The sequence below is a fragment of the Rhinichthys klamathensis genome, unplaced genomic scaffold (genome assembly GCF_029890125.1).
Source record: "Rhinichthys klamathensis goyatoka isolate OS25496 unplaced genomic scaffold, OSU_Roscu_1.1 h1tg000221l_1, whole genome shotgun sequence".
Classification (NCBI taxonomy): domain Eukaryota; kingdom Metazoa; phylum Chordata; class Actinopteri; order Cypriniformes; family Leuciscidae; genus Rhinichthys; species Rhinichthys klamathensis.
In genome coordinates, this window is record NW_026606745.1 from 130,204 (window position 1) to 156,875 (window position 26,672).

The 26,672-nt window shown below is 38.6% G+C and overlaps 1 protein-coding gene across 3 annotated transcripts; it reads left to right on the top strand.

Annotated features, from left to right (window-relative positions):
• Nucleotides 1–170: 170 nt before the first annotated feature.
• kita (KIT proto-oncogene, receptor tyrosine kinase a) lies at nt 171–26,411 on the top strand. Of its 3 annotated transcripts, none has more exons than XM_056264411.1 (21): nt 171–334; nt 4,564–4,821; nt 5,554–5,853; nt 6,647–6,786; nt 7,482–7,650; nt 7,976–8,162; nt 8,685–8,800; nt 9,314–9,428; nt 10,891–11,075; nt 17,131–17,237; nt 17,817–17,943; nt 18,410–18,514; nt 18,919–19,029; nt 19,113–19,251; nt 19,369–19,451; nt 20,144–20,274; nt 21,153–21,275; nt 22,143–22,254; nt 22,346–22,445; nt 23,620–23,725; nt 26,126–26,411. In XM_056264411.1, the coding sequence occupies exons 1-21, from the start codon at nt 280–282 to the stop codon at nt 26,297–26,299; spliced, it is 2,943 nt and encodes a 980-aa protein (XP_056120386.1). In that variant the 5' UTR covers nt 171–279; the 3' UTR covers nt 26,300–26,411. The 3 variants fall into 3 exon arrangements, with proteins under 3 accessions (XP_056120386.1, XP_056120387.1, XP_056120388.1); XM_056264412.1 differs by having other exon boundaries at nt 5,566–5,853; XM_056264413.1 differs by having other exon boundaries at nt 172–334; nt 5,569–5,853.
• The last annotated feature ends 261 nt before the right edge of the window (nt 26,412–26,672 follow it).

The following is a 26,672-nucleotide window of genomic DNA, read 5'->3' on the forward strand; positions in this document are numbered from 1 at the left end:
TTGTTATAGACAATTCAGAGTTTCTTCTGACAAGCCACGTGTCACCCTGTGGTACTATAACCTCTTTTGTGCGTCTCAGGTATGACTATGCTATTACTGTTGATGTTACCTCCCTGTCCCCGCCCATGTTCGCTCGTCGTTCCGCATGACCCGCGCGCAGAGTACAAGGTAGAAAACAACGCTGGCCCTTTAAGACAGGAGTGATCGCTCGGCTGGCGACCGTTCCGTGGTATTATCGATCGAGCTACCAACACACATGAGATAGATGGAATTATAACAATGGAATATCACTGCGTTCTGTTTACTGTTTTGTTGCAGTTAATCATCCAACCAGGTAGGATGAGTTTTTATCGTTTATTGGTCCTGTATGATCTCACAATGCTTTCCAAGTTTAGAGGAAAGATTCCAGAAAGTTGTTCATTGAAGACTAGGGATGTATATTGCACTTGCTGTAGATGTGAGGCAGCCTTGTTGAATTATTCTTTATGGCTATAATTCAAAACAAAACGGATATGCTACCATTCATAGAATAATGTATGGACCTGTTGCTTTTCTAGATGTAGGTTTTTTATATAGAATCACAATTTTGGCTGAACTAGACGACCCCATGTGTGCTCTCTTATTTTCCCTCATGATGAATATCACTGTCCATAAGGAGCTTTCGCACCTCGGTCCACCTTCTGCCAGTGAAGAACTCCTCTCTCCAGTTGAAAACTGAACATTAAACATTCTAATGCACGAGAACTCCCACTGATATTCTCACGAATCGTATCCTCTTCACTTGCCGTGTGGAGGCTCTACATACCATCAATTTAAGGGGTTAGGGGATCATTGAAATAAGATACTGATCCGGGGAGCTGCAGGTGAGAATGTAAAGTAAAGCCGATCCTCGCGCGCTCCTCTCAATTATTTATCACTCAGGCTCGCGCGTGCCCGTCTTCGCGTCAAGTGTAGGAATACGCTTGTTTCAGGTATAATTAGCGAGCGATGTGAAGGAAAGAGTATTAACGCTGAACAAAAATTGCACTTTGATATGATTAACTTTATATAGTTCAGATATGCTGGATAAGAACTTGGGGGGCTTGACTCCGCTATGCAAGCCCTAAAACCCCCAATAGGTGTTTAGAAAAAAATCCGGATCTTACAGAATATGAAACATTATAGCCTACACGTTATAGCCTGCAACTTTTTCATAACCAAAAAGCGGCAAACTTCATCTGAGGAGGTGGCAGTTCGAGCATGTTACGTTAGGATCAATTAAACAAGTCGTGGTGGTTTTTTTAAATAGCCTACTTCGTTAGAGATTCACGTCACGCTTATGTTTAAGACGTCTTCATAATTGTTTCGCCAAACGTCGCACGCTCAACATATTGAGCCCCAATCTATTGCATCTATATGACGGTACTGAAATGACTATGTAGCCTAGTACGGTTCATTTGTACAGTTTTTATATGGGTTTTCATTTGCAGTTAATTTTTATCTTATCCTACCAGCATGGATAGCTGTTAGCCTAGGCTATGATCGTCAATTCCAAAAGCCAGAGAAGTTGTTTTCATGCTGCTTGACTTTTTCTTTGCCTGCGCATGCTGCACCTCATGGTCGTATCAGATGGTCTTTTGTGGTGCTCAGAAAGAAAAAGATGAGGGGCGACTCGAGTCATTAGCTGGACTGCATCTGTTAACTGCCCATGCGCATCACGTGTTCAAACTTTTATCCTTAAAACTCGTGCATGGAAAATAAACCGCTTGTTGTCCTTTCAGCTGCTGTAATAAAGATGTTTTTATGTGACAAATTTAAGTTTCCAAAAAAGGAACATATAAGCTAGCTTTCCTTTTTTATATTTTGGAAAAAAAATATGTTATGTTCACTAATTTTAATTTCACCACAATGTGTTAGGCTACTGTGTATGGAGAAACCCGGTTATGCAAACCCAGGTTTAAAGTGAGCGTGGACAATTACTGAACACATGCGGTAAACTTTTTCTGTGGTTTTGGCATGAATCTGAAGATCAACTTTGTAACGCCAGAGGGCTTCAGCGCTCAAGTGACTATTTTGCATCGGGTTCCTTCAAACAAATAGCGATACGGGCTTTCACATAGCCTAATAACAGCCATGAGAAAATCATTTACATGGAAATATAAATAGGCTAGTTAACAGTAGAGTGCTCTGATATAGGCATGGGCCTACACTATTTGAATGAAATATAGAAATTACGTCAGAAGTCAGTATTCTGGTGGGTGTTTGAATGGAGGTGGTCGTGCTATGTTCGGGCGAGTGCCCCTTGTGGCTGACGGTGGTGTCGTGAGTTACGAAACAACAGCCAGATATACATTTTAGTACTTTTATCTAATTTAAACATTGAAAAATAAATTGATGTGATTTACTTTGAAACAATTAGATTTTTAAATAGAACAACTAAAATAGTATTTTCTTGTAGAACATACTCCAATAATCTTTTTTTACAGTGTACAATTTCTTAAAAATGTATAAAACTATATAGGCCTATATATATATATATATATATAATACAAGTGTGAGCAGAGAACACGCACAGACCTTTGTGGTCAACGTGTTTTCACCACATCATGTTCCTGGATCAACATCTTTGCTGATCCTGGAACAACTTCAAATCAACCAATCAGATTTGAGGGACAGTTTATAGTTTATGTGAAGTTTAGTTAGACTTACAACCACAGGGTTAGGTGCTTCTACATCAGTGTTATTCACCTATCATTTCCCTCTGATTTTAGTGATAATATATAGGCTATAAGTGTGTCTGTATGTATGTGCTTATATTAAAATATATAAATAACAAATACTTAATAATAAAAATAATAAAAAATAAAGGGAGCAAGAGTAAGCAGTGAGCAAAGGGCAAAAGTGCAAGTAAACATCTGTTTGGCAGGTAAAGGATTGCATGGATACTCAAAGATGATGTAGTAATAATAATGTGTACTCTTGGTTCCTGGAAACTGGTTAATACATTGTTTTAAACGGTCATTGCTTTCTGTAGTTATGATGGATATAGGCAAATTGAGGCAATCACGATTGCCTTTAATTTAACTTGGAGAGGTGGGAGCAACTTAAATGTGAAGGAAAATTATTTAAAAAGGGAAAATGTGTCAATGGTAATGTCTTCAAAATGTGACCAAATAAGCAAATGTGACATATTTGCATCTACTTCTTTCTTTCTTGTTTATAAGGAGCTTTTCTATTTTTTTTCTTTTTTTCTTTCTTTTTTTTTTTTCTGAGAAGATGAGGGACAGGGGGTTGGGGGGTATTCAAGGGCTTCCATAGTTGCTTCAGGCTAAAATGAGATAACATGATAAAAACGTGAACTGTGGTTTAGCCTGATGAGTAGCTTACCCTGATGCAAACTGTCACTCTATGCCACGGAAAAGGCATCTGCAAAGTCAGGTGTGTTTTCCAGAGAAACCCCTAACAGAACAACTGTTAATGTTGACTTGTTTTCTCCAGTGAACACTGTCAACATCAAAATGACTAATAAGAATCACTGCATGAAAGAAAAGCCTTAAACAATAACAAGACCAATTGGTCACACACACACATAGCACCTAACCGTTTCTCTGGTAAATATTTAAACCATGCAAAGAGAGCTTTTATCTAATCGCGCCATTTTGACACCATTATGAGTTTTTAAAAAAGAGGTGATGTAAAGGAACTGAATTTTCACTCAAGCTAATGATGCCTGATAAAGATGACAGGATGCGAGATTATTAATGTTCGGACCTGGATGCATTTTTAAAATTCAAACCCCATTCTATTTTCTACTGCAGCCTTTTTTCGCAAAATGTTTGCTTTTCTCCAATTTCCAATTTTCCAAACCTCGCCATATCTGACTCTCTCAGAAAAAAATATATTTTACTGCCATGCTACATAGGGTTTTCCGGTTTGATTATTTTCCTCTTTTACATTCCTTACTTTTTTCCCCTTTTCTTCGCATATTTTCACCATTCTCCCTGTCATATGGGGAGGGGGAGGATAATGACTCTTTTGTTGGTTTAAAACACTAATCTGTTGCTTTTAAGCCTTGTAGCTGTATAAGACAACTCAGCACTTTGAATGGAGAATGATGCTGTACCAACCAAGAATTAGCACAGCAATATATTTTTTTCCCCTTGTAGACTTTTGTAGAATTTTTCTAATGTCAAATTACCATTTCTAGAGAAATTAGAATGAGAGGAACTCGGAAGACATACTTTTTTGGATTGTTAAGTTGTGAAACTGTCTATTTCACACCATTAACTGTCATTTATGCAACTTACTTGAGAGGGATTTGATTTGTATGTGTGTATAAATGTGTATGTGCTTGGTATATTCTGTTTATCAATGTTGCTGTTTTTTTTTATTTTGCAAAATCAGTAGGCCTACCATAGTATACTGGCGAGTCAAATGCATTTGACAAAATACAATGAAGTCTGCAGAGCTTCATAACTTGTCATGTTAACTTTAGAAATAATCTATCCTCTTGCAAGTGTATTAAATGTTAAACTTCTTTATCTTCCAGCTGTGTGCCATGTTCACATTCTTGTTTCCTCTCAGGCAGGTCCAGGCCCACGATCACCCCAGACGGACCCTGGCTCACAGTACCACTGAACGGCGACTTCAGTTTGCGCTGCCAGAGCAACAGTTCAGTGCGCTGGATGCGAGAAGACCGTCCCACGCGAACCCTGAAGGAGGAACAAAGGCAGGGTCAACTAACAGTTCTTAAAATGAGCAAAGCAGGCCCTCAACACATGGGCAAATATTCATGCTGTGAGGAGACTGGTGAAAAGAGCTCCATCTATGTGTATGTAAAAGGTAGGTCAGCCTTTTGCATTTGGGAGTATCTTAATCGTGTGTAGTAAATTGTCTTGGCTGCGTGACATGTCTGTAGGGCAGTATTTAAAGTATTATTGAGGAGCCATCCTTTATGTGTTTACCTTGTCTTGTTATACTTTCGTGTGAGTGCAGCTACTGTCTATTTTATGTGTGTACAAGCCTGTTGGCAACAGTATATGTGTGACTACATACTGCATAGTAGACAAACTGTATAGGTAATGTGTCTGCAACGTTACGCTATGTGTTTCCATGATCTAGTACTTTCTAACACTTTTTGTGCTTCATCTTTGTCTTTCTCTCTCGCTCTCCCTCTCTTTCTATGAACACACACTCCAGCATCTCTTATCTTCCTGTGTGGTTCCATATTATGCCAAAAACACACTTTAGATGCCCTAAATACCCGCAATCAACTCTCTGTATTCACCTGTTTCTTGCATGGCCTTTAACATATACATCTATGTCATGTGTTATTTCATGCATGTTCTTATAATCCCATATAATAGAATCTTCAAATTGATCCCTGGAAGTGGACAGTTTTACATGATTTTACAAATGTTAACACTGCAGATGTGGGTTACTTTTATTTGTTTATTAGGTATGATGGAGGGTAGTTTTCACTTTCACTCTATTTGTGACACTCTTTCTCTTTCTCTGAGCTGCAATGTCATGATCTAAGCCCCATTGGTTGTGTTTCATTGGTTTTTGATTTAGCATTCCTCTCAGCAGATCCTGAAAATCCCTTCAGGAGGAGCATCGTGTTTGACATTGTTGCGGGAGAAGGAGAGACTGCCACGATCCCATGCTTGGCCACAGACCCAAATATGATGGAGTTGCACCTGCAGAAATGTGACGGACAGCCCCTTCCCAACAGCCTGCGATATTCCTCCAGCATTGAGGCGGGCGTGGTGTTGGAAGCTGTTAGGAAGGACTTTGAGGGATGTTACGTCTGCGTCGGGACTCTAGAAGGTGCCACGGTTAAATCCGGACAATATCTACTTAATGTCCGACTTGGTGAGAAAAAAGAGAGGCATTTATACATATTAGGGCTGTCAATTTAGAGTCATTTTCTTGAACAATAATGAATAAAAAAACACAATGCAAATTTATTCAAGCTTGAAGTTCCATCTTCCCAAGAATGGGCAGCAGAGAATGAGTTCATTTATCCATTCATGGATATGCTCCTGCGTTCAAAGAGGATGGTATAGGCCTACGCACATTACCATTCAAAGTTTGGCATCAATGCGATTTTTCTAAAGAAATTAATATTGTACTATTATTCAGCAAGGATGCATTCAATTAATCAGAAGTGACAGTAAAGACATTTATATGTTACAGAATATTATTTCTAATAAACTCTGTTCATTGAACTTTCTATTCATCAAAGAATCCTAACAAATGGATCCCAGTTTCCACAAAAATGTTTTCAACATTGATAATAATAAGAAATGTTTCTTGAGCAGCATATTAGAATGATTTTGATGAAATTATAACAATATTTGATAATATTTCTGTTTTTAAACAAATAAATGCAGTCTTGGTGAGCATAAGAGACCTCTTACAAAAACATTAAAACATCTTACCAACCCCAAACGTTTGAATGGTAGTTTATAGACTGATTGATTAATTAATCGCCATATCATATAATTAGTTTGATTAAAAATGTAATTGATTGCCAGTCCAAATACAATAACAGTTGGACACAGACAGATACCAGACATGTGCATGTCACCCCACTATACTTGTTCTTCCTTTCCCACATATTCCTGCTGCTTAGATACAATGCATCATGGTTCTTTGCTTTTAGTTCCAGGTGCGCCTCCTCTGATCACACTAGCTCAGCCTCAAAGAGTGCTGCTTACCCAGGGGGAAAAGCTCTCCCTATCCTGCTCCACCTCAAATGTCAACAGCGACATCACAATCAAGTGGAAGGCTCCACGCGGAGTGGTAAGACAAAAACTAACCAGCTCTCACATATTTACCTGAGCACACCGTGACACTCTTCATGACCACAACACACACATACAGTACATACTGCAGGCTTTATTATTGTAAACACATCAACCGCTTTAAATCAATCAAGTAAAACCAATGTTTACAAAAGCATACCTATAGAAAAGCATACAGTAGGTATGGGTGCACGTCCCAGTTAACCTACTTAATGTGCTAATGTGTTTGTAGACTGAGTATGAGAATTTATATGTTTATATGTATGTTTTCTTGATATTATGCCCAGAGGCAAATTGGACCTTAATTGATTTGTATTTGAATTGAGGTAGCAAACGGGATGCAGAATTTCAAAACCAAGTAGAATTAAAACTAACTGAAATTCAACAGACATTTTTAAATATGGAAAACTTTGAACGTTGTTAAAAGCCTTGTTTAAAAGATTTGAGAACATTTTGAAGAGATGGATAGATGGATAGACAGATGGATGGACAGGTCCTCAGTCTAGCATTGAGACTAAACTGGCATCAGAGACTGATATTTGAGAGATGAATAACACACTTAGTTTCATATAAAGGTTATAAAAACAGCCATATAGACAACCACAAGTACTTTACCCAAGACAAGCTCTATGCCCCATCTCTCCAGAGTTGCCCAATCAGCTTTGTGTCTGTTTTCTTTCTGCATGTGCCAAGCAACCGTCAGTGCAGCTGACCTCGCGTCTCCTGACTGAGCCTATTTCTCACGTGAGGACCGCCATCCTCAGCCTGGGGTCCGTGACGATGCAGGATGCAGGGAGTTACAACTGTGAGGCCATGAACGAAAGAGGGACCAGTGCAAAGCCGGTCTGGGTCGACATCTATGGTAGGTCTCTGTTGTTTCAAACACCATTTTCAATTTTAAAAACTATGGGTTGCACTCTATTTTAAGATCCTTGTTACAGTGCAACTACGTATTTTAAGTACTGAGTAATATTAATGAACAGCATGTGCTTACTATGTAATTAGAGTTAGCGTTTGAATTAGGTTATTTGCACATAGTTATGCATAATTTACTGTTATTACTAAGTACATGTCACACTTGTAAGAAGGACACTGCGTGACATAAATTGTTATCAAACAATCATGAGACTATTTATTAAGACTGTTTCAAAGGATAAAATTATGTTTTTATGTGTTTGTGTGTGTAGATAAAGGCTTTATTAACCTAACAAGTGTGAATAACAGCACGAAGAGAGTGCGCGCTGGAGAAAGTCTGTCCCTGCGTGTGGTAATGGACGCTTACCCGAAACCTCATACGTTTTCCTGGAGCTACAGTGGTGTAAAACTAACCAATACCACTGATCATGTCATTACCATCCGGTCACATGGGAATAGGTATGATTTTGTAAATCAAAAAATGTTTTTTTACTCCTAACATTTCTTGTTTTTCATATGTAACATTTGCTAAGGATGTGCATCATATTTGGTACCATATCAGTTGTCAGGACAATATTAGTTTTTTATTATTATTGGAAATATTTGTTGATATTGTGCATTTAATTGTGGTGTGTTTTTAAATTTAGATCATCTTTGCCATCATGTAACGCTCAGTTATAATTAATTTTTAAAAACACTAATAATTTAAAAGCATCTTTAGCATCTCAATATCAATTTTTTTTTTTTAACTGTGCATTATAATGTTGTGAAGCCTACATTCACTTGTGACATTTAAAGTGATTGTTTTTTTGTTTTTTTAAAAGGTTAACATAGGTTCCATAACATGAAAATAATTATGGGCTCATCAGTATCGACCAGAATTTCAATACCAGTGCATCCCACATATTGTGCAAAATCCACAAGTTATTCCATTAATTCAATGAACTGAAAGATAAGTAATTTTTTCTCTTTATTCAACAGTTACACCAGCGAGCTGAAACTAGTGCGTCTCAAGGTGTCAGAAAGCGGCGTTTACACCTTTTCATGCTCAAACCGAGACGCAAATGTCCATCAAACGTTCGAAGTCCATGTCATAAGTGAGTGAAAAAATTGAATGCAAATGGCAAATATTTGCACTTTCCACTTGCCAGAAAAGAGCATAGAACGTATGTGATTATGACTTTTTTGTGTGTATTTTTGTTCAGTAGTAATCAGTCATATTTCTTGGGCATTGTGCTGGATAAAAGAACTTAATTGTCTATGTAAGACCCTGGCTTAAAACCCACTTACAATAGTAGAGGCCATGTAAGAACAGATATGAAAGGACTGGCCTTCAAGACTGCAAATAAGACCTTTTATCATTATCATTTATCCTCAATCATTTTCTTTTAAATTAGAATTATTGATCACCCATTATAAATGGATACCATTTTTCCTCAAACAGGTCTCCCATTCAACCCACATTTTAAACGGTGAAATATTTATTATCTGGCATTTTAGGTCAATTAATCAATATTTTAGAAAGTAATCGCAAATGAGACAGCTGTACAAACATCCATCCCACGAACCAGAATTGTAAAACTGACCCTGAATTAATCTTTTACTGTTAGGTAAACCACAGATTGTGTCCTATGAGGGGCCGATTGATGGACAGGTGCGCTGTGTTGCAGAGGGTTACCCCACTCCTCAGATCAAGTGGTATTACTGTGACCAACCCCATTCCAGGTACGTGGCTTTCTACAGTTTTGTTAGTTTCGAATACACCCACAATTTTGGAAATGTTCCTACAATGGGCTTCCAAAGTTGGTTTCCAAAATTAGCGGTACCTCCCTTGAGCAGTGTGAACATATTAGCCTCTCAAGACCAAGGGTACATTGTGATACAGCGTGGATTAGCCACCTACCATTAACTTGATGTTTGATGATTGGACAACAAAGCTTTAGCCAATTATTGATGGGGATAAGCAATTTGACTCTGTCATGATTGTGACTTCACAAAAGCGATTGGTTGCTATCAGTCTTGTGGCAACACCTGACAGCATGGGAACAACCCGCTCCCATGGTTTGTGTTTATTCTTGGATAGTAACAGTGTTGACAGAACACCTTAGCACAGACTTAGATCACAAGCTTATCCAATCAATTCCTCATGGTGATCAAATCCGATCAGGATAAGATGACCTGCTTCAATTTGAGCATACTGTATAACCATGCAGTGCAATTTGTCTTTTGATCTTGTTTGTGTGATGCTTGCTTTATCTGTCACCGGTTTGGTGGTTTTCTCAGCATTCCACTGTTGAGAAACATGATGAGAGGTTTCCACCAAGAAGCTATTTTGTAAAAATCCATCACAGACCCTGAATGCAGCGAGAGATGCTTATTATTATCCTTAGAGCTTAAAAAGTTATGTCTCTTGATATGCAATGGTGCTTAACATTTGATCTTAAGATCTACCTGAAATGTAAATTGACCCTACATGCTCCTGGTGTTATTGTGAACAATTCATGGGTGCATTTTACTCCAAAGAAAAATGTTAGGCTTCGGAATATTTCCTCAAAATATAAAATGGGTTGCAATGGGCAGTTAATTTGACTTTAAAGCAGGGCTATTATCGTTAAGGAAATCTAAAAAATAAAAACATTTTTGTTAATTGAAATAAAGTTGAATTTAACTAAAATATAAATATTACATGAAAAATTAAAACCAACATATTCTGCAACTAACTGAAATAAGCTGACTCATTAAATTTACTAACTGGATATAAATTAAAACTAAAATTGAAATAAAAACTAAAGAAATCCTAAAGTAATATTTAAATATAAATAAAAACTAATACAAATGACAAATTTACCAAAACAAATGAACTAAAAACTGAAAATGAATACTTAAATATATAAGTAAAATCTACTTCATAATGTTAATAAAAACTATAGTTGTATATAAATAATACTAAAATAACACTGCTTTAAAGGCCTACTGAATATTATCTTGAATATTAGGGTTATGAGCTTTTTTTAATTACATTTTTTAAACATATTTAGGACTGTGCACTGAAAGACCTTTTTTAGTAGAATTATTTTTCAATAGTTCCTTTTATGCAGTGTTTCTGGGAAACAGTTCTACGAAGTAATTACATGTTCTTGAGAAGTGCAAGATCAAGAATTTACGACTGTGTTGCATGCTTCCTCAGGTGCTCTAATTTGCTGAATGCCACTCAGGAGGAGGAGGATGTTGTCACTGTAACCATGACAAGTCCTCCCTTTGGGAAAGGCGCAGTGGAGAGCCGTCTAAACATAACCAAGAACAATTATGCCACCCTTGAATGTGTGGCATCTGCCAATGGGGAAATCGTGTACACTCTGTTTTCCATCAGTGGTGAGCAAATAACTTCCCAAATCACACACACACACACACACATACACACCCCAGTACATCCCACTTCAGACATTGACTGAAGACTCTTGTTTGTAATTACTAAGTCTCAGCCTCAGACGACTCCGCCTACAGTCTGTTTGCTGAACCTCTAATCCATACTACTCTCAAAACTGGAAAGCACTTTCATTATCGGCAGGATATAATCTGGTTGGCTGATTTATGCAACTTCTGAAAGTTAGGGCACATTGCAGGTGTTTTTTTATTTACCTGAATATATCTGAGATTTGATTTTATGAATTCAGAAACTGCTTCTTTGTTGGACCTTTGCATATCATACTCGGTTACTATCGTAACCTCGGTTCCCTGAGAGTAGGGAACGAGTATTGCGTAGCTATACGCAGTGGGGTAGCGTGGCCGGGGAAAACTCCTTTTCCTTAAAATTCTGAAGCTTAAAATGTAAAACACATTTCGAAGCTGCACAGCTAGCACAGTGAGTGTCTGGCTCACTCATTGGCTGTGCTGCGGCAACTGCACCTTCAATGGCGCGGGCGCCTCCAACGTGTGAGCCAATGAGCTAGCATTACGACATACGCGTCAGAGCCCCCGCCAAAGGGGGCGTGGCCAGAGCCCATAAAAGCCCCCCGAAATAGCCATTATAGCAGATTACATCGACTGAAGCGACATACTGCCATGATACTCAGTCCGGCCGGCTACGCAATACTCGTTCCCATACTCTCAGGGAACCGAGGTTACGATAGTAACCGAGTATGTTCCCTTTCGAGAACGGTCACTTCGTATTGCGTAGCTATACGCAGTGAGGACGCCATGTAAAACGCCGCACAGAGTAGCTGGTTGAAACTGCGGCTCGAGAACTCTGAGCCTACAGAACCAGCCAGAGACCAATATATATTAAGAAGACCGGACACCGTCGGGCCTCATAATATAGACATATATACATTAAATGCCCATACATCCATATTCAACCCAATAACTTAAGACCAGACACCGTCGGGTCTTTTATATAAAGGGATATCATAACTGGCAAGAGGCGGGTTTTATAATGAATGAATGTGTGCTTATGACATTGACATATTATGTAGATAAGACCGGACACATGTCGGGTCCAAATCATACAGAAAAGACCCCTGCCTGCAGGGAAGGTACCTCCATGTTATTAAATTTCACAAACGTAGAAGGCGAGGACCAACCGGCCACCGCACAAATATCGTGAATGGGAAACCCAGAAGACCAATCCCAAGACGAGGCCATGCCTCTAGTCGAATGAGCTCTAGTCCCAATAGGGCAAACCTGACCCACTGAGGTGTATGCCAGAGAAATAGCATCTACTATCCATCTGGATATTCTTTGCTTTGTGACAGGAGACCCCTTGGACCAACCACCAAAGTAGACAAAAAGCTGTTCTGAATGTCTAAAAGATGCGAAACGCTCCAGATATATTCTCAATGCTCTGACAGGACAGAGTAGATTAGCCTCCCCGTCCTCTGCGGAAGAGCCAATAAAGTGATCACCTACGCTTTAAACGGAGTTGAAAGCACTTTAGGCACATAGCCGTGTCTGGGTTTGAGAACGACCTTCGAGTCGACGACACCAAACTCCAAACAAGAGGGGCTCACAGAGACCGTAACAGTTCGGTTCTCGACTGAGCTAGAATCAGCCAATCGTCGAGATAATTCAGCACGCGCACCCCTTGAAGCCTCAGGGGGGAGAGCGCCGCGTCCATGCACTTCGTGAACGTACGGGGTGCAAGAGACAGGCCGAAGGGTAGAACTGTGTACTGATAAGCCTGACCCTCGAAGGCGAATCTCAAGAATGTCCTGTGACGGGGGACTATCTGAATGTGAAAGTAAGCGCCTTTCGTAAGTCACGGAAAGACTCAGGTTCCGGGCCAGTCTTGTCCTCCAGCTGGTCTCCCTCGAACAGAACCGGAGACGGTGTCTGGGTAGGAGAAAGCGAAGCACGCGAGGACATGGCCAGCGTGGGTTCGCTAACTTCCAGAACTCAGGTTGATGCTGGCTGCGGCGCTTCTTTTTCATTGGCCGAAGTAGAGCGGGAAAAGGAAGGGAAGGGAAAGCGGCGTCGCCATCTTGCGAGAGAGCTAGCCGCGACCGCAGCGTCGAGACGGGCATGCCTTCACAAACTGAGCATCCCCCTGCAGAAAGTGCAGCTTGAGCATGGGAGGTTCCCAGGCACGTGATGCACTTAGCATGTCCGTCGGCCTCGTGCAGAAGAGAGCCGCACGTGGCGCATAAAGAGCGAGTCATTTGGAACAAAGCTCGCGTTTCCTAAAAGCAAAGATAGCAAAGGATATGCATAGGTCGCCAGATAGCGACAGCAGAGAGGCGACAGGGGAAGACGGCGTCTCAGACGAAGGCGAAATCCGCTGTAGTGATGCACACTCTAACTGTATAAGCTGGATTCGACGGCGAAAGCTTTCAGAGGACTCAGAGACGTGAAGTATGTCGCTGAAGGAGATGAATCTGCTATAATGGCTATTTCGGGGGCTTTTATGGGCTCTGGCCACGCCCCCTTTGGAGGGCTCTGACGCGTATGTCGTAATGCTAGCTCATTGGCTCACACGTTGGAGGCGCCCGCGCCATTGAAGGTGCAGTTGCCGCAGCACAGCCCATGAGTGAGCCAGACACTCACTGTGCTAGCTGTGCAGCTGCGAAATGCGTTTTACATTTTAAGCTTCAGAATTTTGAGGAAAAGGAGTTTTCCCCGGCCACGCTATCCCACCGCGTATAGCTACGCAATACGAAGTGACCGTTCTCGAAAGGGAACACATACACGCATACTGTCCCAGTGTGGCATGTATAGGTTATACTCATTTGTCACAGGTCTGGGTGTGTGTCTTTGCTTTGGTGTGCTAGTAGTAAACTATTCTGTTAATGTTGTTGACCTGTTTGTTTTTGGGTTGTCTTCCATCGTTGACTCTGAAGGTGTGTCTCGGTTCTCTCCCTAGTTAAGTAGTCATTGCACTGGCCAGGGAGTCAGTCTGTCCCTGTCCCACGGTATATTTCTAATGTGCATGAAAAGAAAACAATCCTGCAAACTTGAAGTATTATACATGAATTAGTGTTAAGGCCCGTTCACACCAATGACGATAACTATAAAGATAACGATAAAGAAATAGTTCTAAAAGTCTTTTTCAATATTAAAGAATAGCAGAGATCACACCACAGCTATAACGATAACGGCACATAGAAATGATATCGTTGGAATCGCTTTCAGAACGATTTTATCCAGCTGATGAATGATAAAAACATTGAGATCCAATCAGAATCCTGAGCTCGAGCATTTAAATTGACAGGCAAGAACGTGCTTAACATAAAAAAGAATGATATCGTCCGCCGGTGTGGACACCAATAAAGTTATCGTTCTTGGTGTGAACCGGCCTTTAGAAGAAGATAAATGACCACACATTTTATTTGATTTTTTTAATTTGATTTGTTAATTTATGCATGTTCTACCATTTTGCAGTAAGGTATGAATACTTATATTTTAATCATTTTGTGATTTTATTTTATTTTATTTGTTTTAATGTATGCCCTTATGTCATTATTGTTCAAAAGTTTGGGGTAAGATTTTGATTATGCTCACCAAATCTGCATTTATTTTATCAAATAAAAAAGAATAAAAACAGGTGCATTGTGAAATACTTTTACAATTTAAAATAACTGTTTTCTATTTTGATATAATTTAAGTATGTAATTCATTTATTCATAACAAAGATGAATTTTCCGCTTCATTACTCCAGTCTTCAGTGTCACCTGATCCTTCAGAAATCATTCTAATATGATGATTTAGTGCTCGAGAATCATTTCTTATTTTTTAGCAATGATGAAAACAGTTGTGCTGCTTAATATTTGTATTAATATATATATATATATATATATATATATATATATTATATTCTTACCCAAAACTTTTGAATGTTATATGTACATGATCTGTTCTGCTCATTAAAAGGAAAGACTGAATATAGCGCATATTTCATAATGGCACTGTACACCTACAATGAAGATGAAGAACCTCGACCTTCAGTCATCAGTGTCCGAATGTTTAGTGTTCATCTTATACTTCTGCACATCATAGAAATCCAGGAAGTGGAATGAGACTCAGAGACCTCGACCCAGGTGCTTCTGGTTTCCCAGGAATGGTTAAACAACCAAACGAGAGGAAACGCTCATCTCCTCACGTTCACTCCAGCTGTGCTTTGTCTGCTGGCTGCATCTTTTTAAGGAAATCTAAACCAGCTGCCAACTCGCAGGTCACCACTCCTGCTCCAGCTCAACCTGTGTAGGCAGACTTTCTGGATAAGAGATATGCAGACTATTATATAAACAGAGGTGCTGAGTTTTATCCCTAATCTTGTTTCTTTTGTAAACCTAGCATCACCAACTGTTGGGGATTATCTCAAGGGTTTTGGGGGGTTATGTTTTGGTTTGTTGCAAAACACAAAGTTTTTCCACCCCAGTTAGTGAAGGTAATATTTTTAAAGACAGAATGGTTAACAAAAGGTCATCCACATCCAGCTTAGTTTGTATCACATTTATTTATTTATTTTTTATCCTTTCTTTGGTGAAAGTAGTTGACTACATTGCCTGTTTGTGCATTTTCTCAACTAAATTAGCCGTAAGTAAAAAAAAAAAAAAAACCTAGTTGAACGTTGACCTTTTTGTAGAGTCCATCAGGAGTTGGACTGGAGATTTTGAGGTTTGAGAGCATGAATTGAGTCCAGCTGCCTCAGGAAAGCCTGTTAGGTGATGTGAGAACTGGTTTAGACTCTCAAGGTTTAGGCTGCAGCACATCCAGGAAAACCAGTGGGACAATGAGCCTTAGGCTAGACTGTTAAAACTGTTCGACCTCAGCTGAATGAGATGCAAAAAAAAGTGTTTTGTTATGGTGTATGTTGGTTTGTGGGAGGGCTTGATGGTATGCTTGTATGCAGTGGGATGATAGATGGATGGAAGTGGAAGGATGGAGGGTGAGAGAGAGATAGAGAGAGGGAGCAGAAGAGGACTGTAAAAGCCAGTGGCAGGTTTACATGGGATTACTTCCTGCAGAGTCTGCATTCTTTGACTTGAAATGGAGAGAAAGCTTCTTATAGCTTAAGAGCTTACTACACCGCTCAGAACAACGCAGAAAAACAATAACACAACACACATGAACACATACACACACATTACAAAAAAAAACACACAGCTGTAGTTTCAAAATGTGAAAGAAAATTGAGTCAAAAAAATCTCCAGTAAAGAGTTTTACCTCAATTCATTAGTGAGTATTATTCACACCTCATTAAATGCAAGCACTTAGGACATAATTCCACTGTGAGGTACTTATTCATTATTTTTGATGGGTCTTTAATGTTAATGTATTGTTATATAGGTATTCCAACAGTGTAAATACTGTGGTTTTGTTTCAACGTCTGTACTTAGTCCAATAATCATTTTTTATTTCCATTAATCCTCTGGCTCAAGTCCCAAGACAAGCATCAGATCTACTGTGTTTTTGTTGTTGTTGTGCTAACAGAATTGATCCTCAGGGATGAGCCATGTGTATTGATTATCCGTCGATGCCTGTAACAGATTCCCTTCTTTACGCAAACACACTGTCTAGACTAGAGCAATGATTCCCAACTGGTTCCAATCTGATTTGCAATCAAAATCACAATAAAAACATTCAAGTTATGTGTAAAATAACAAAATTACACTTAATACATTTAAAAAAAAAACATGATTACATTAATAATATATTACATTTTTAATGTGATTAATATTAATTCAAATAATTTTAATGATAACACTAAATTATATCCAATATGACTTAAAAGTAGGGATGCATAAATATATTGGCAACATATTGGTTATTATCAGTATTGCACAATCTTTAATGGTTTCTAGTATGTTTATATCATTTCAGCCAGAATTTTAAATATTGGTGCATCCCTATAGTTAAAAGGAACACATTTGTGTTTTGCTGTTGATGGAGTACATATGTTTCTAATGGCCGCTGAATGCTTTAATCTTCACAGAGAACACTGTTCCTCATGAACTCTTCACACCGTTGCTCATCGGTTTTGTTGCCGCAGCTGTTATCCTTGTTCTCATCCTTATCGTGCTGTCCTACAAATACATGCAGGTAAAGTGTCATTCATTACATATAGCTTGTCTTCCTACACATGAAGTTTATGCATGCTGACTCTGAGGTGTTTTACTTTCACCCTATTATAGTAATAAATATTGTAACCTAATTGTTATTCTATAGCGTAACTTGTTTTTGGTTATTTGATATTAAGCTTGATCCTCAAATTCAACGCAATTTACCTGTCACACCTGGCAGCCCTCTCGCACTTCAGGGAAACTCTGAAACAATAAACACTCAAGTAAAAAAAATTATTTACTTAGCATGTCATAAGACCTGATGCTTCACCGTGCAGTTTCACACTGTTGCACAGGAGAGCAATCGGCTATATATGTACACACACATGCACACACCAAATTACTGTTCACATTTGTGTTTGAATCATTTATGTGCATTTACACTAAACTTTTATTAGTGGACTCTGTTTACTTTTGTCTATCAGAGCACCTTTTTACACTTGCAGTAACTGGATCTAAAAGGTTGTTTATGCTTGTCTGGCAACGTCGCTCATTGTTTATGTCTTCCCCCATCCCTCTTTCTTTCTCTCTCTCCCTCTCTCATTTCTGTCTCCAACAGAAACCTAAATACCAAATACAGTGGAAAGTCATAGAAGGTATTCATGGAAATAGCTACGTGTACATTGACCCTACCCAGCTTCCATACGACCACCTGTGGGAGTTTCCCAGAGATAAGCTGCGTTTTGGTGAGTGAAGTTCCTGAATCGGTCTGCTTTGATTTGTTGGGCCTCGTAAATCATATTCCAAATCATCTTTCCACTTTCTTTTTTTTCCAATTTATTTTGTTTCTACGTTATGTTTGGAAATGTTTACAAGGTTCAATGCACCAAAAAGCATAAAAGCCTTTTGAATTTATTGACAGTTTATTGACACGCTAGCACCTTGTGACATACAGTGGTATCATATCTCCCCCATGAAGGAATAGCCGTATCCGTCAACAAACAGGATCCAACAGGATCTAGCATATCACGCTTCCCCACAAGCCACACCTCCTTGATTCAAAAACAAGTTGATGTTCCAGCTGAAAACTGGATTTGGACCAGTTTCCAGGCTGATCCATTGATTGTAAACAACTTTATCAGGGAAAAGTGAAATTGATCCGTTCATGCTGTATCAATTTTCTGAATCAGTTTTGCCTCCTTGCATCCCCAGGAAAAACTCTAGGATCTGGAGCATTTGGGAAGGTGGTGGAGGCCACTGCTTATGGGATGTCCAAAGCAGACACTGTGATGACCGTAGCTGTGAAGATGCTCAAACGTGAGTGAAAAGCAACAGAGACCATGTTCATAATCTTGAAATACGAGTAGCACAGTGACACCAAGGTGTGTTTAACCAGCATGTTTATTTAAGCAAATAAGGCAGTGTGTAATGACACACCAGAAAGTATACAAACATGCATGATTTGAAGAAAGGAGGTTAAACATTTCCAGTAAGCCACAATATTTGGTTCCCTGAACATTCTGGGAATAATGTTGGTTTATGGTTTTAAACAATAAAACATAAAAAGAGTGTTCTCAGAACAATAACCAAAAGGGAACCATACACTAACAATAGGGGAACATTCTCTCTGTGTATTTTGATGTATTACTTTAAATAAATTGTGATGTTGTTAATTGTTGTTTTATTAATGCTTTTATTTGTCTTGGTCTTTTTTCCCACAGCAAGTGCCCATGCCACTGAGAAAGAGGCTCTGATGTCTGAGCTAAAGGTGCTTAGTTATCTTGGCAACCATATTAACATTGTCAACCTGCTAGGGGCCTGCACTGTAGGAGGTGAGAGGCTAAGGCTAGATATTATTTTTCCAGGTTTGTGTGTATAGTGTTGTTCTTCATTACTGAACTGGTCTGTTGCACAGGTCCAACGCTAGTTATAACGGAGTACTGCTGTTTTGGTGACCTGTTGAACTTCCTGCGCAGAAGGAGAGAATCCTTCTACTTCTCTACACTGGGAGAAGACTCTTACTATAGGAACATCATGCTGCAGCCAGAACCAAAGTAAGTATGATCAATGCAACTGGTAGTTACCTGTAGTTATGAAAGTCATGATCAATGCAACTGTGAAAGTGTGAAGTGCTTTTGGGTTCACTAAAAAGGGTTAATGTTTGATCACAGTGAGAGCAGGAATGGATACATGACCATGAAGCCATCTGTATTGGGAATTCTGTCCTCAGAAAACAGAAGATCACTTAATAAAGGTTGGATCAATGTCTTGTGTCTTCTCATATCTTTTCTTTCCTGTTTTCTTGTCATCTAATCTCTTCTTGTCTCGTTTCATCTTGTCCTCTTCTTTTTCTTTCCTCTTGTTTTTTCTCTCTGGTCTCATCTCTTTTTGTCTCAGACTCTCATCTTGTCTTGACCCTTATGTCTCATCTATTCTCCTTCCTTTCTCTTTTCTTTTCTGTTATCTTCTTTTCTTCTTGTCTTGTCTTTTCTGATCTGTTATCTCATCTCTTCTCATCCCCTTTTCTAGTCTTCTCTCCTTTTCTCGTCTCATCTCCCCTTCTGTCTCTCTTCTTATGTCTTCTCTTTTCTTATCTTCTTCATCTCTTATTTTTTCTCTCATCTTGTTATGTCCTTCTTTTCAGTTGTCTTCTCATCTCTTCTCATGTCATCTCATCTCTTGGTCTTGTGCCTTCTGATCTCATTTCATCTCTTCTTGTCTCACCTCCTCTTGTCTCGTGCCTTCTCTTCTTGCCCTGTCTCTTCTCATGTCATCTCATCTCTTTTCTTGTCTCATTTCATCTGGTTTTGTCTTGTGCCTTGTCTTCTATTCTTGTCTGTTCTCGTCTTGTCTCACCTTGCACCTTCTTTTCTCGTCTCAGCTCTTTTGTCTCATCTTATCTTGTCCCTTCTTGTCTATTCTTAACAGAATTTGTCACCCCTTTAGGTGATTCATACAGTGATACGGATGCCGTCAGTGAGATTCTGCAGGAAGATGGCTTGACTCTGGACACTGAGGATCTTCTTAGCTTCTCCTACCAAGTAGCCAAAGGGATGGATTTTCTGGCATCCAAGAACGTAAGTGTTTTTTGTTTTTTTTTGCTTTCGTTCTTTCTGACGGATGGTGAGTTTTATATTCCGAGTGTTTGCAGTAATCCCATACTGCAGATCTTGTCTCTTTTCCTCTACAATGCCACTGGCTCACATTCCATTACCTCTGCCCAGTCCTAGATCGGGTTACACAAAGTCATGCACAAATGCACACAAGTTGTCAAGCACATGCACACACTCATTCACAGAGGGTCATGCCGAGAAATATCACATTTCCCCTCTTGGTCAGTAGGTCCAGTATTCAATTTAGTGGAAGGAAACTAAATTAGTCCCGCTGTTAAGTGGGCATGTGAGTTTTCTGTCAGTGAATTCATTTCAGCACCTCAACGCTAACTTAGAATAATGGTATGTTCAACACTTTTTTGCTAATGAGGTTTTGAATATTGGCACTGCTATTGTAAATATGTGACAGTCCTGACATATGAAAGCAATATTAAGCAAAACCTTTACAAGGGAAGCCAGTCCACTTGATGGTCATTTTGTTAGTCCCTCCCGGACACTAAATTCTATGCAGGTAACAGGCATACAAGTACAGCTTCTATCTACTTGAATTGCGAAAGGCAGAAATCACAAAAACTGTTTGTCATGGTTACGTTTCAATAACATATTTTCAAATCAGCAATTAAATCTGACCACAGTTGTATCGTAAAATTAGCTTCTTTTGCTCAAATCACGATAAAAAACAAGACATCCATTAATACGGCCAGTTTCTTCCATTAATTTTTCTACAGTATAAGTGGTCCGTCTCCATCCCTTGTACTGTCTCTGATTTAATACATAATATATTAGTGTGTATGATGGCAAGTATTTCTTCATGTGTGTTTATTGTATGTGTGTTTGTGCAGTGTATTCACAGAGACCTGGCAGCCAGGAACATTCTCCTCACCCAAGGCCGAGTGGCCAAGATCTGTGACTTTGGACTAGCCCGAGACATCACTACTGACTCAAACTATGTTGTCAAGGGCAATGTGAGTATAAACTGTCATTACATGTGACATATAAACAACTTTAACCTTAACTTTATTTTATTTGTAGATTTTCCCACTAGGTTTTGCATGTCACACTGACTGTACACCAATTAACGGATTAAGTGAATAGTCAAGCACAGATCATAGTTTTCTTACGTGATGCTTGCCATTTAGGAACCACAGCTTAACTATACATAATCATGAAAAGCTGTGGAAAAAAGAATGTGTAATTGGAGGCTTTTACTTTGCTTTGATGCACTGCTAATGGCTGTCATCCAACAGTGTCAAACCCCTCTTCTTAAATCTATTCTGTGGGTGTTTTATCCAAAGAGCTTACTGTGAAGAAATCCCTGCTAAAGCAAAATGACAATGTTTAGTTTGAAATACAAGAGCTTGTATTCATGTTCATGTCTTACAATGGCAAGAGATTGATGCAAAAGAAGCCGGGAACAGGGTAATTTCTGCAATTTTAAAACAGTTGATTTATTTTCCAGAATTTTTATAAAGCAGAATGCTAATGTTGCTATTATATTCTACTTCTCCATTTGCATCCTGGATTCATGGTCTATAAGAAGCCCAAAGCGACAAACAGTCAAGCAAACTTGGACTACAGTGTTGATAGTCTTTGAGTCCGTATTCTTTTTGTATATTTATTCTGCAACCAAGTCAGGTATTGTCAATCTACCGCTTGCTAACTAGAACAAAACTGTATGATTGAGGTTTCCAAGCACAGCTTTTGATTGTAAATTGTCTCAGTGGTAGTCACAGACTGAATCCTTCAAGTAAAGTGTGTTGTACTGCATGCCTTCATGCTCTACCTATGTGGTTAAGGAAGGAATGTATTTAATGAGGATATTCTCTGCACAGGCCCGTCTTCCAGTGAAGTGGATGTCCCCCGAGAGCATCTTTGAGTGTGTGTACACCTTTGAGAGTGATGTTTGGTCTTATGGCATCCTGCTGTGGGAGATCTTCTCCCTCGGTAAGTTAAACTATCTCAGAATTATTTTGACTTGGCATGATATACTGCTTCAAAATATCCAAATCCAAATATTGATAATGTGCGTCTTTAGGGAGTAGTCCTTACCCGGGCATGCCTGTGGACTCCAAATTCTATAAGATGATCAAGGAAGGATACCGAATGGAGTCGCCAGAGTTTTCCCCGAGTGAAATGTAAGACTGAACTTTAATTAGTTGAAATATATTTATGCAGTTAAAAACATACGATATTGGCAGCATTTTCACACTAAAACAATGTTCCAAGGTTATTTTCGTAAACGAAAACTGAAACTAAAACATTTTCGACACAACTGAAATAAAATAGAAATTTCAACTTAAATGAAAAACTAAAATGAAACGAAACTAACAACAATTACTGAAAACTAACTGAAATAAAATAATAATTAGCAAAAATAAATAATTGTTTTCGTAATTAATAAGCTCTCATCCTGTACCGGAAAATCACGTTTTCCATTGGACTTTATTTTTCAATTTAAATGATGTTTTTCAGCCCTAAGAATGGCCATTAAGTATTTCCACCATGCCTAGACCATATGCAAATACAGCTGTACCTTAATTCCAGGTAATATAACCATCTCATGTGAAACTTAATGATAAACAAAATACCACATATATTAGACAGCATACCACACTGAGCAGAAAACGGAAAAAACAAATAGCATATCTAGCCCACAAATAGACTTACATTTTCAGAGTAGAAGTAAACTAAATGTCTGGTCTGAATAGAACATATGAGCATGGGTATAACTATGAGTATATGATATTAAAATATACAATAGACAAAAAGGATAAATGGATCAATACCAGAAAAATATTTGAAAGGATTAATCATAGAAATAACCATAAAATAACAATAATTTTTTCTTTCTTATACACCACATGTTTAACAAGATTTCATCCATAATATGAATGAGTATGAATGAATAATTTTTACTTTTAAATGTTTGGATTTGTTTGGTTCTTTGTTCAATCTCAAGCAATTATTTTATTTTTATTATTAAGAGGTTTGCACAAGAGTTAACTGTAAACTGCAAACATTAAACTTTCCTGAAATTAAATGTCTTTAACGGGAAGTGTCCTGTTTACTCTGCTAAACTATAATTACTAAAACTGAAACTAAATATATAAAAACTAAATAGAAATGTGTTCACAAAAGAAAAACTAAACTGAAACTAACAAAACCATTAAACAAACTTATTAAAACTAGACTGAAATTTATAGGAAATTTGAAAATAATATTAAAACAAAAATTAATTTAAAAATGCAAAACTATTATAACCTTGCAATGTTCCCAATAAAACCAGCGCCGCTTGTGTTGTTGTTTCAGGTACGAGATCATGCACTCATGCTGGGACGCCGACCCCTTCAAGAGACCCTCATTTACCAAGATAGTGGAGAAAATCGAACAGCAAATCTCAGACAGCACCAAACATGTATGTCTCTTATTTTTTCCTTTTTAGAACACAAAACATTGTAAACATGCATGGATCAATTGCATGATGCTAGTTTTTTTATTTGAATCTATTAATTTTTTTAAAGTATATTGAAAATGCAGTTTATGCAATGATTTGAAAAACATATTTTTAATTCCTGAATTAAAATTTGTCTTTTGGAGGGTGGAGCATAAAGCCGAAAAAGAAAGAGATACAAGTGTCCTGATATACTAATGAAGAAAAAAGCCTCATTAAAAGAATGAAATCTTTATTAATTGTGTTAATATTTGTAAAAAAAATCAAAACAAAAAAAATACATGAAGCATACAAAAATGATATCATAGAGAAGACCCCCGCATGACTGTCAAAGTGTCATAAGATATCAGAAATAATTAGATCTTTTAATGATAAGGCAAGGTTAGTTCAGGTTGTGAAATGCCATGGTGTGTGACTCCCTAACAACATTAAAGGTGCAATAGGGGATCTGGGAAATGCTAACTTTAGCCTGCTAGCATACGATCGCACCCTCCCTGCAAATCGCAGTCCAAAGCCACGCCTCAGCCAAAACACATGAACGCACACAGACCAGAAGCGAGTTGACCTCAGACAACCTTATTGGATTATATCATGTATTAGGGGTGTGCCAAAAAATCGATTCACAGAAGAATCTAGATTCTCATTTGCAACGATTCAGAATCGATCTGAAATGTCCAAGAATCGATTTAATAAATAAATAAAATCAGCTGGCTGTTCGCCTCCATTTTTGTAACTATAGCCTATACGGGACGTCCGGACGTCATGCACGCAGCCGGTTTTTGAACGTGAGCGGCAAATCAGAGGAAGCAAATATGGATGCTTTTATAGAGCTTCTGATGCTTCTAAATATGATGCTTCTACATTCATTCTGCCGTGGCGGGCCGCCACACCTAAAATAATCCCGCCACGGCTGCAGCTTCTCAGTGAGGTCCGATATTAATGTGCATATTGTGTTTTTGTTAAGCTAAAGGCATAAAAAACATTGTAAAGCACCATAAAGTGTTCGCACTATATTCCAAGACTTCTAAAGTCATTCAATAGCATAATGTGAGGTAAAAATGAATATTTAAGTCGTTAGTTAAAGTTAATGGAAACTCATCTCTCCTCAGTCATTCTCCATTCAGCATTCACACAGCGCGTCGCGTTATAGCGTTTTCTAAATCATAATCCTTTCTCCTGTCTGTTAGATTACAGCACTGGAGAGCGCTATGAATTGTTCTTCATCCGCACTGTAACTGAAATTTAAAACTGTTAAAAGAAAATGCTCAATAAACTGTTGCAAATATATAATACATTAAGCATAGATAGACAGATATAATCTCTTCGCTTTGTGCTTTGAACTTTTCAATCCGGAGCGCTGCGCGCTGTGACTTCGCGTTGCTTCAAGTGCATCACTCTGCGCACGGGACGCGCATAATCGCTTTGCCGCTCTTATTCGAGCCTTTCATGTTATAATGTTATAATGCTTAGGGGAGGTTTAAACACCTGGGGTAAGGGGGCGTGGCCAATGGCAATCACTCATGGGCCACGCCCCTCCCCCTGGCGAAATGGGCCTGCCACCATGAAAAAATCCTAGAGGAAACACTGGTCTCCGTTTGTCATTCTGTATAGCAAAGCAGATGAGAGTAGATCATGATCAGAAACCCGATTAGAAATCATTATGGATAAAATCGAATCGTTTTAAATCGAAAATCTTTTTGAATCGAAAATCGATTTTGAATCGAATCGTGGCCTCAAGAATCGGAATCGAATTGAATCGTGAGATGGTAAAAGATTCCCACCCCTATCATGTATCATTCACTTGTGAGAAAACTTTACAGTACAGTGAGTATGATGTATGTCTGTGCCTGTTGTTCATGCAGAAATCATACGTCATCAGCGGCATTGCATGCGTGGTATGCAAAAACACGTTGACTGACGGAGCACATGCTATCGTTTAATTCGGACCGAATGCGATGATCGAACGAACATTTTATGGTCCTACGCCTTCCACAGACGATATATATTTCTAAAAATACATTTAGAACTCTTAACATAGTGATTGCTATCAGTATATGAGGAGACTTTCAACCAGCATAACAAAAAAAAAATTCTGTAGAGAATCACCCATTGCACCTTTAATTAATAATTCATGATATTTGTATACTTTTTACCTTGAAAATATATTTAAAAGCAGTTTTGAAAATTAGTCACATGTATTCATGGTGTAAAGAAAATGTTCCTATTTTTTATTCTCACTTTATACCAAATTTCTACAAAAAAACAATGAACCAATGTGAATACGAAGAGTAAATTTTTCAGAATTTGACAGTAGATTTGTCCTTTTGTTTATGGTTGACACCACATCTCCTTTCTCTTCTTCAGATTTACTTAAACTTCAGCTCCAGGTTGCCTGTTGCTCCGGGGCCCCATGAGGAATCCAGTTCTCCTGTCCAGCGGCTAAACTCAGTAGGCAGTCACAGTACCGCCACTCAGCCCCTGCTGTCCAACAATGATGTCTTCTTGGAAGGGACAGGTCCACATCACCCTCCAGTGTGAAGATCTGATTCCCAGTAAAAAGCAGGCATTCTAACAGATGCCATTCATCTACTGAGACACTTCGCCTTAGCTAAGTGTCATTGTAGCTGTCTGACATGCATGAGGACTTTGGTGGAAAACACTGATCAAAAATCTCTTTTAGGATCCAAGAGCAGTCGTATTCTTTCCATTCACCTTTCTCGCAGATTGTGTATATAAGCCCTCCTGCCAGAAAGGACAGTGATGGTGTGCTTTCCTTTTACATTTCATGTATTTTTTGGAATTGTGGGACATCAAACTTTCGAGACAGCTAATAATCAATGCTGGTATCATCCCATGGTACTATATCTTCAATGTGAGTCTGCAGGAGGACTGAACTTTTTTCTTTTTTTGT

Bases quoted from the DNA above. Each gene is read 5' to 3' on its own strand.
- kita (XM_056264411.1), top strand. From the start codon at position 280: ATGGAATATCACTGCGTTCTGTTTACTGTTTTGTTGCAGTTAATCATC. The intron at 8,801-9,313 runs GTGAGTGAAAAA...TTTTACTGTTAG, and splicing joins GTTCGAAGTCCATGTCATAA to GTAAACCACAGATTGTGTCC. The intron at 18,515-18,918 runs GTGAGTGAAAAG...TTTTTCCCACAG, and splicing joins AGCTGTGAAGATGCTCAAAC to CAAGTGCCCATGCCACTGAG.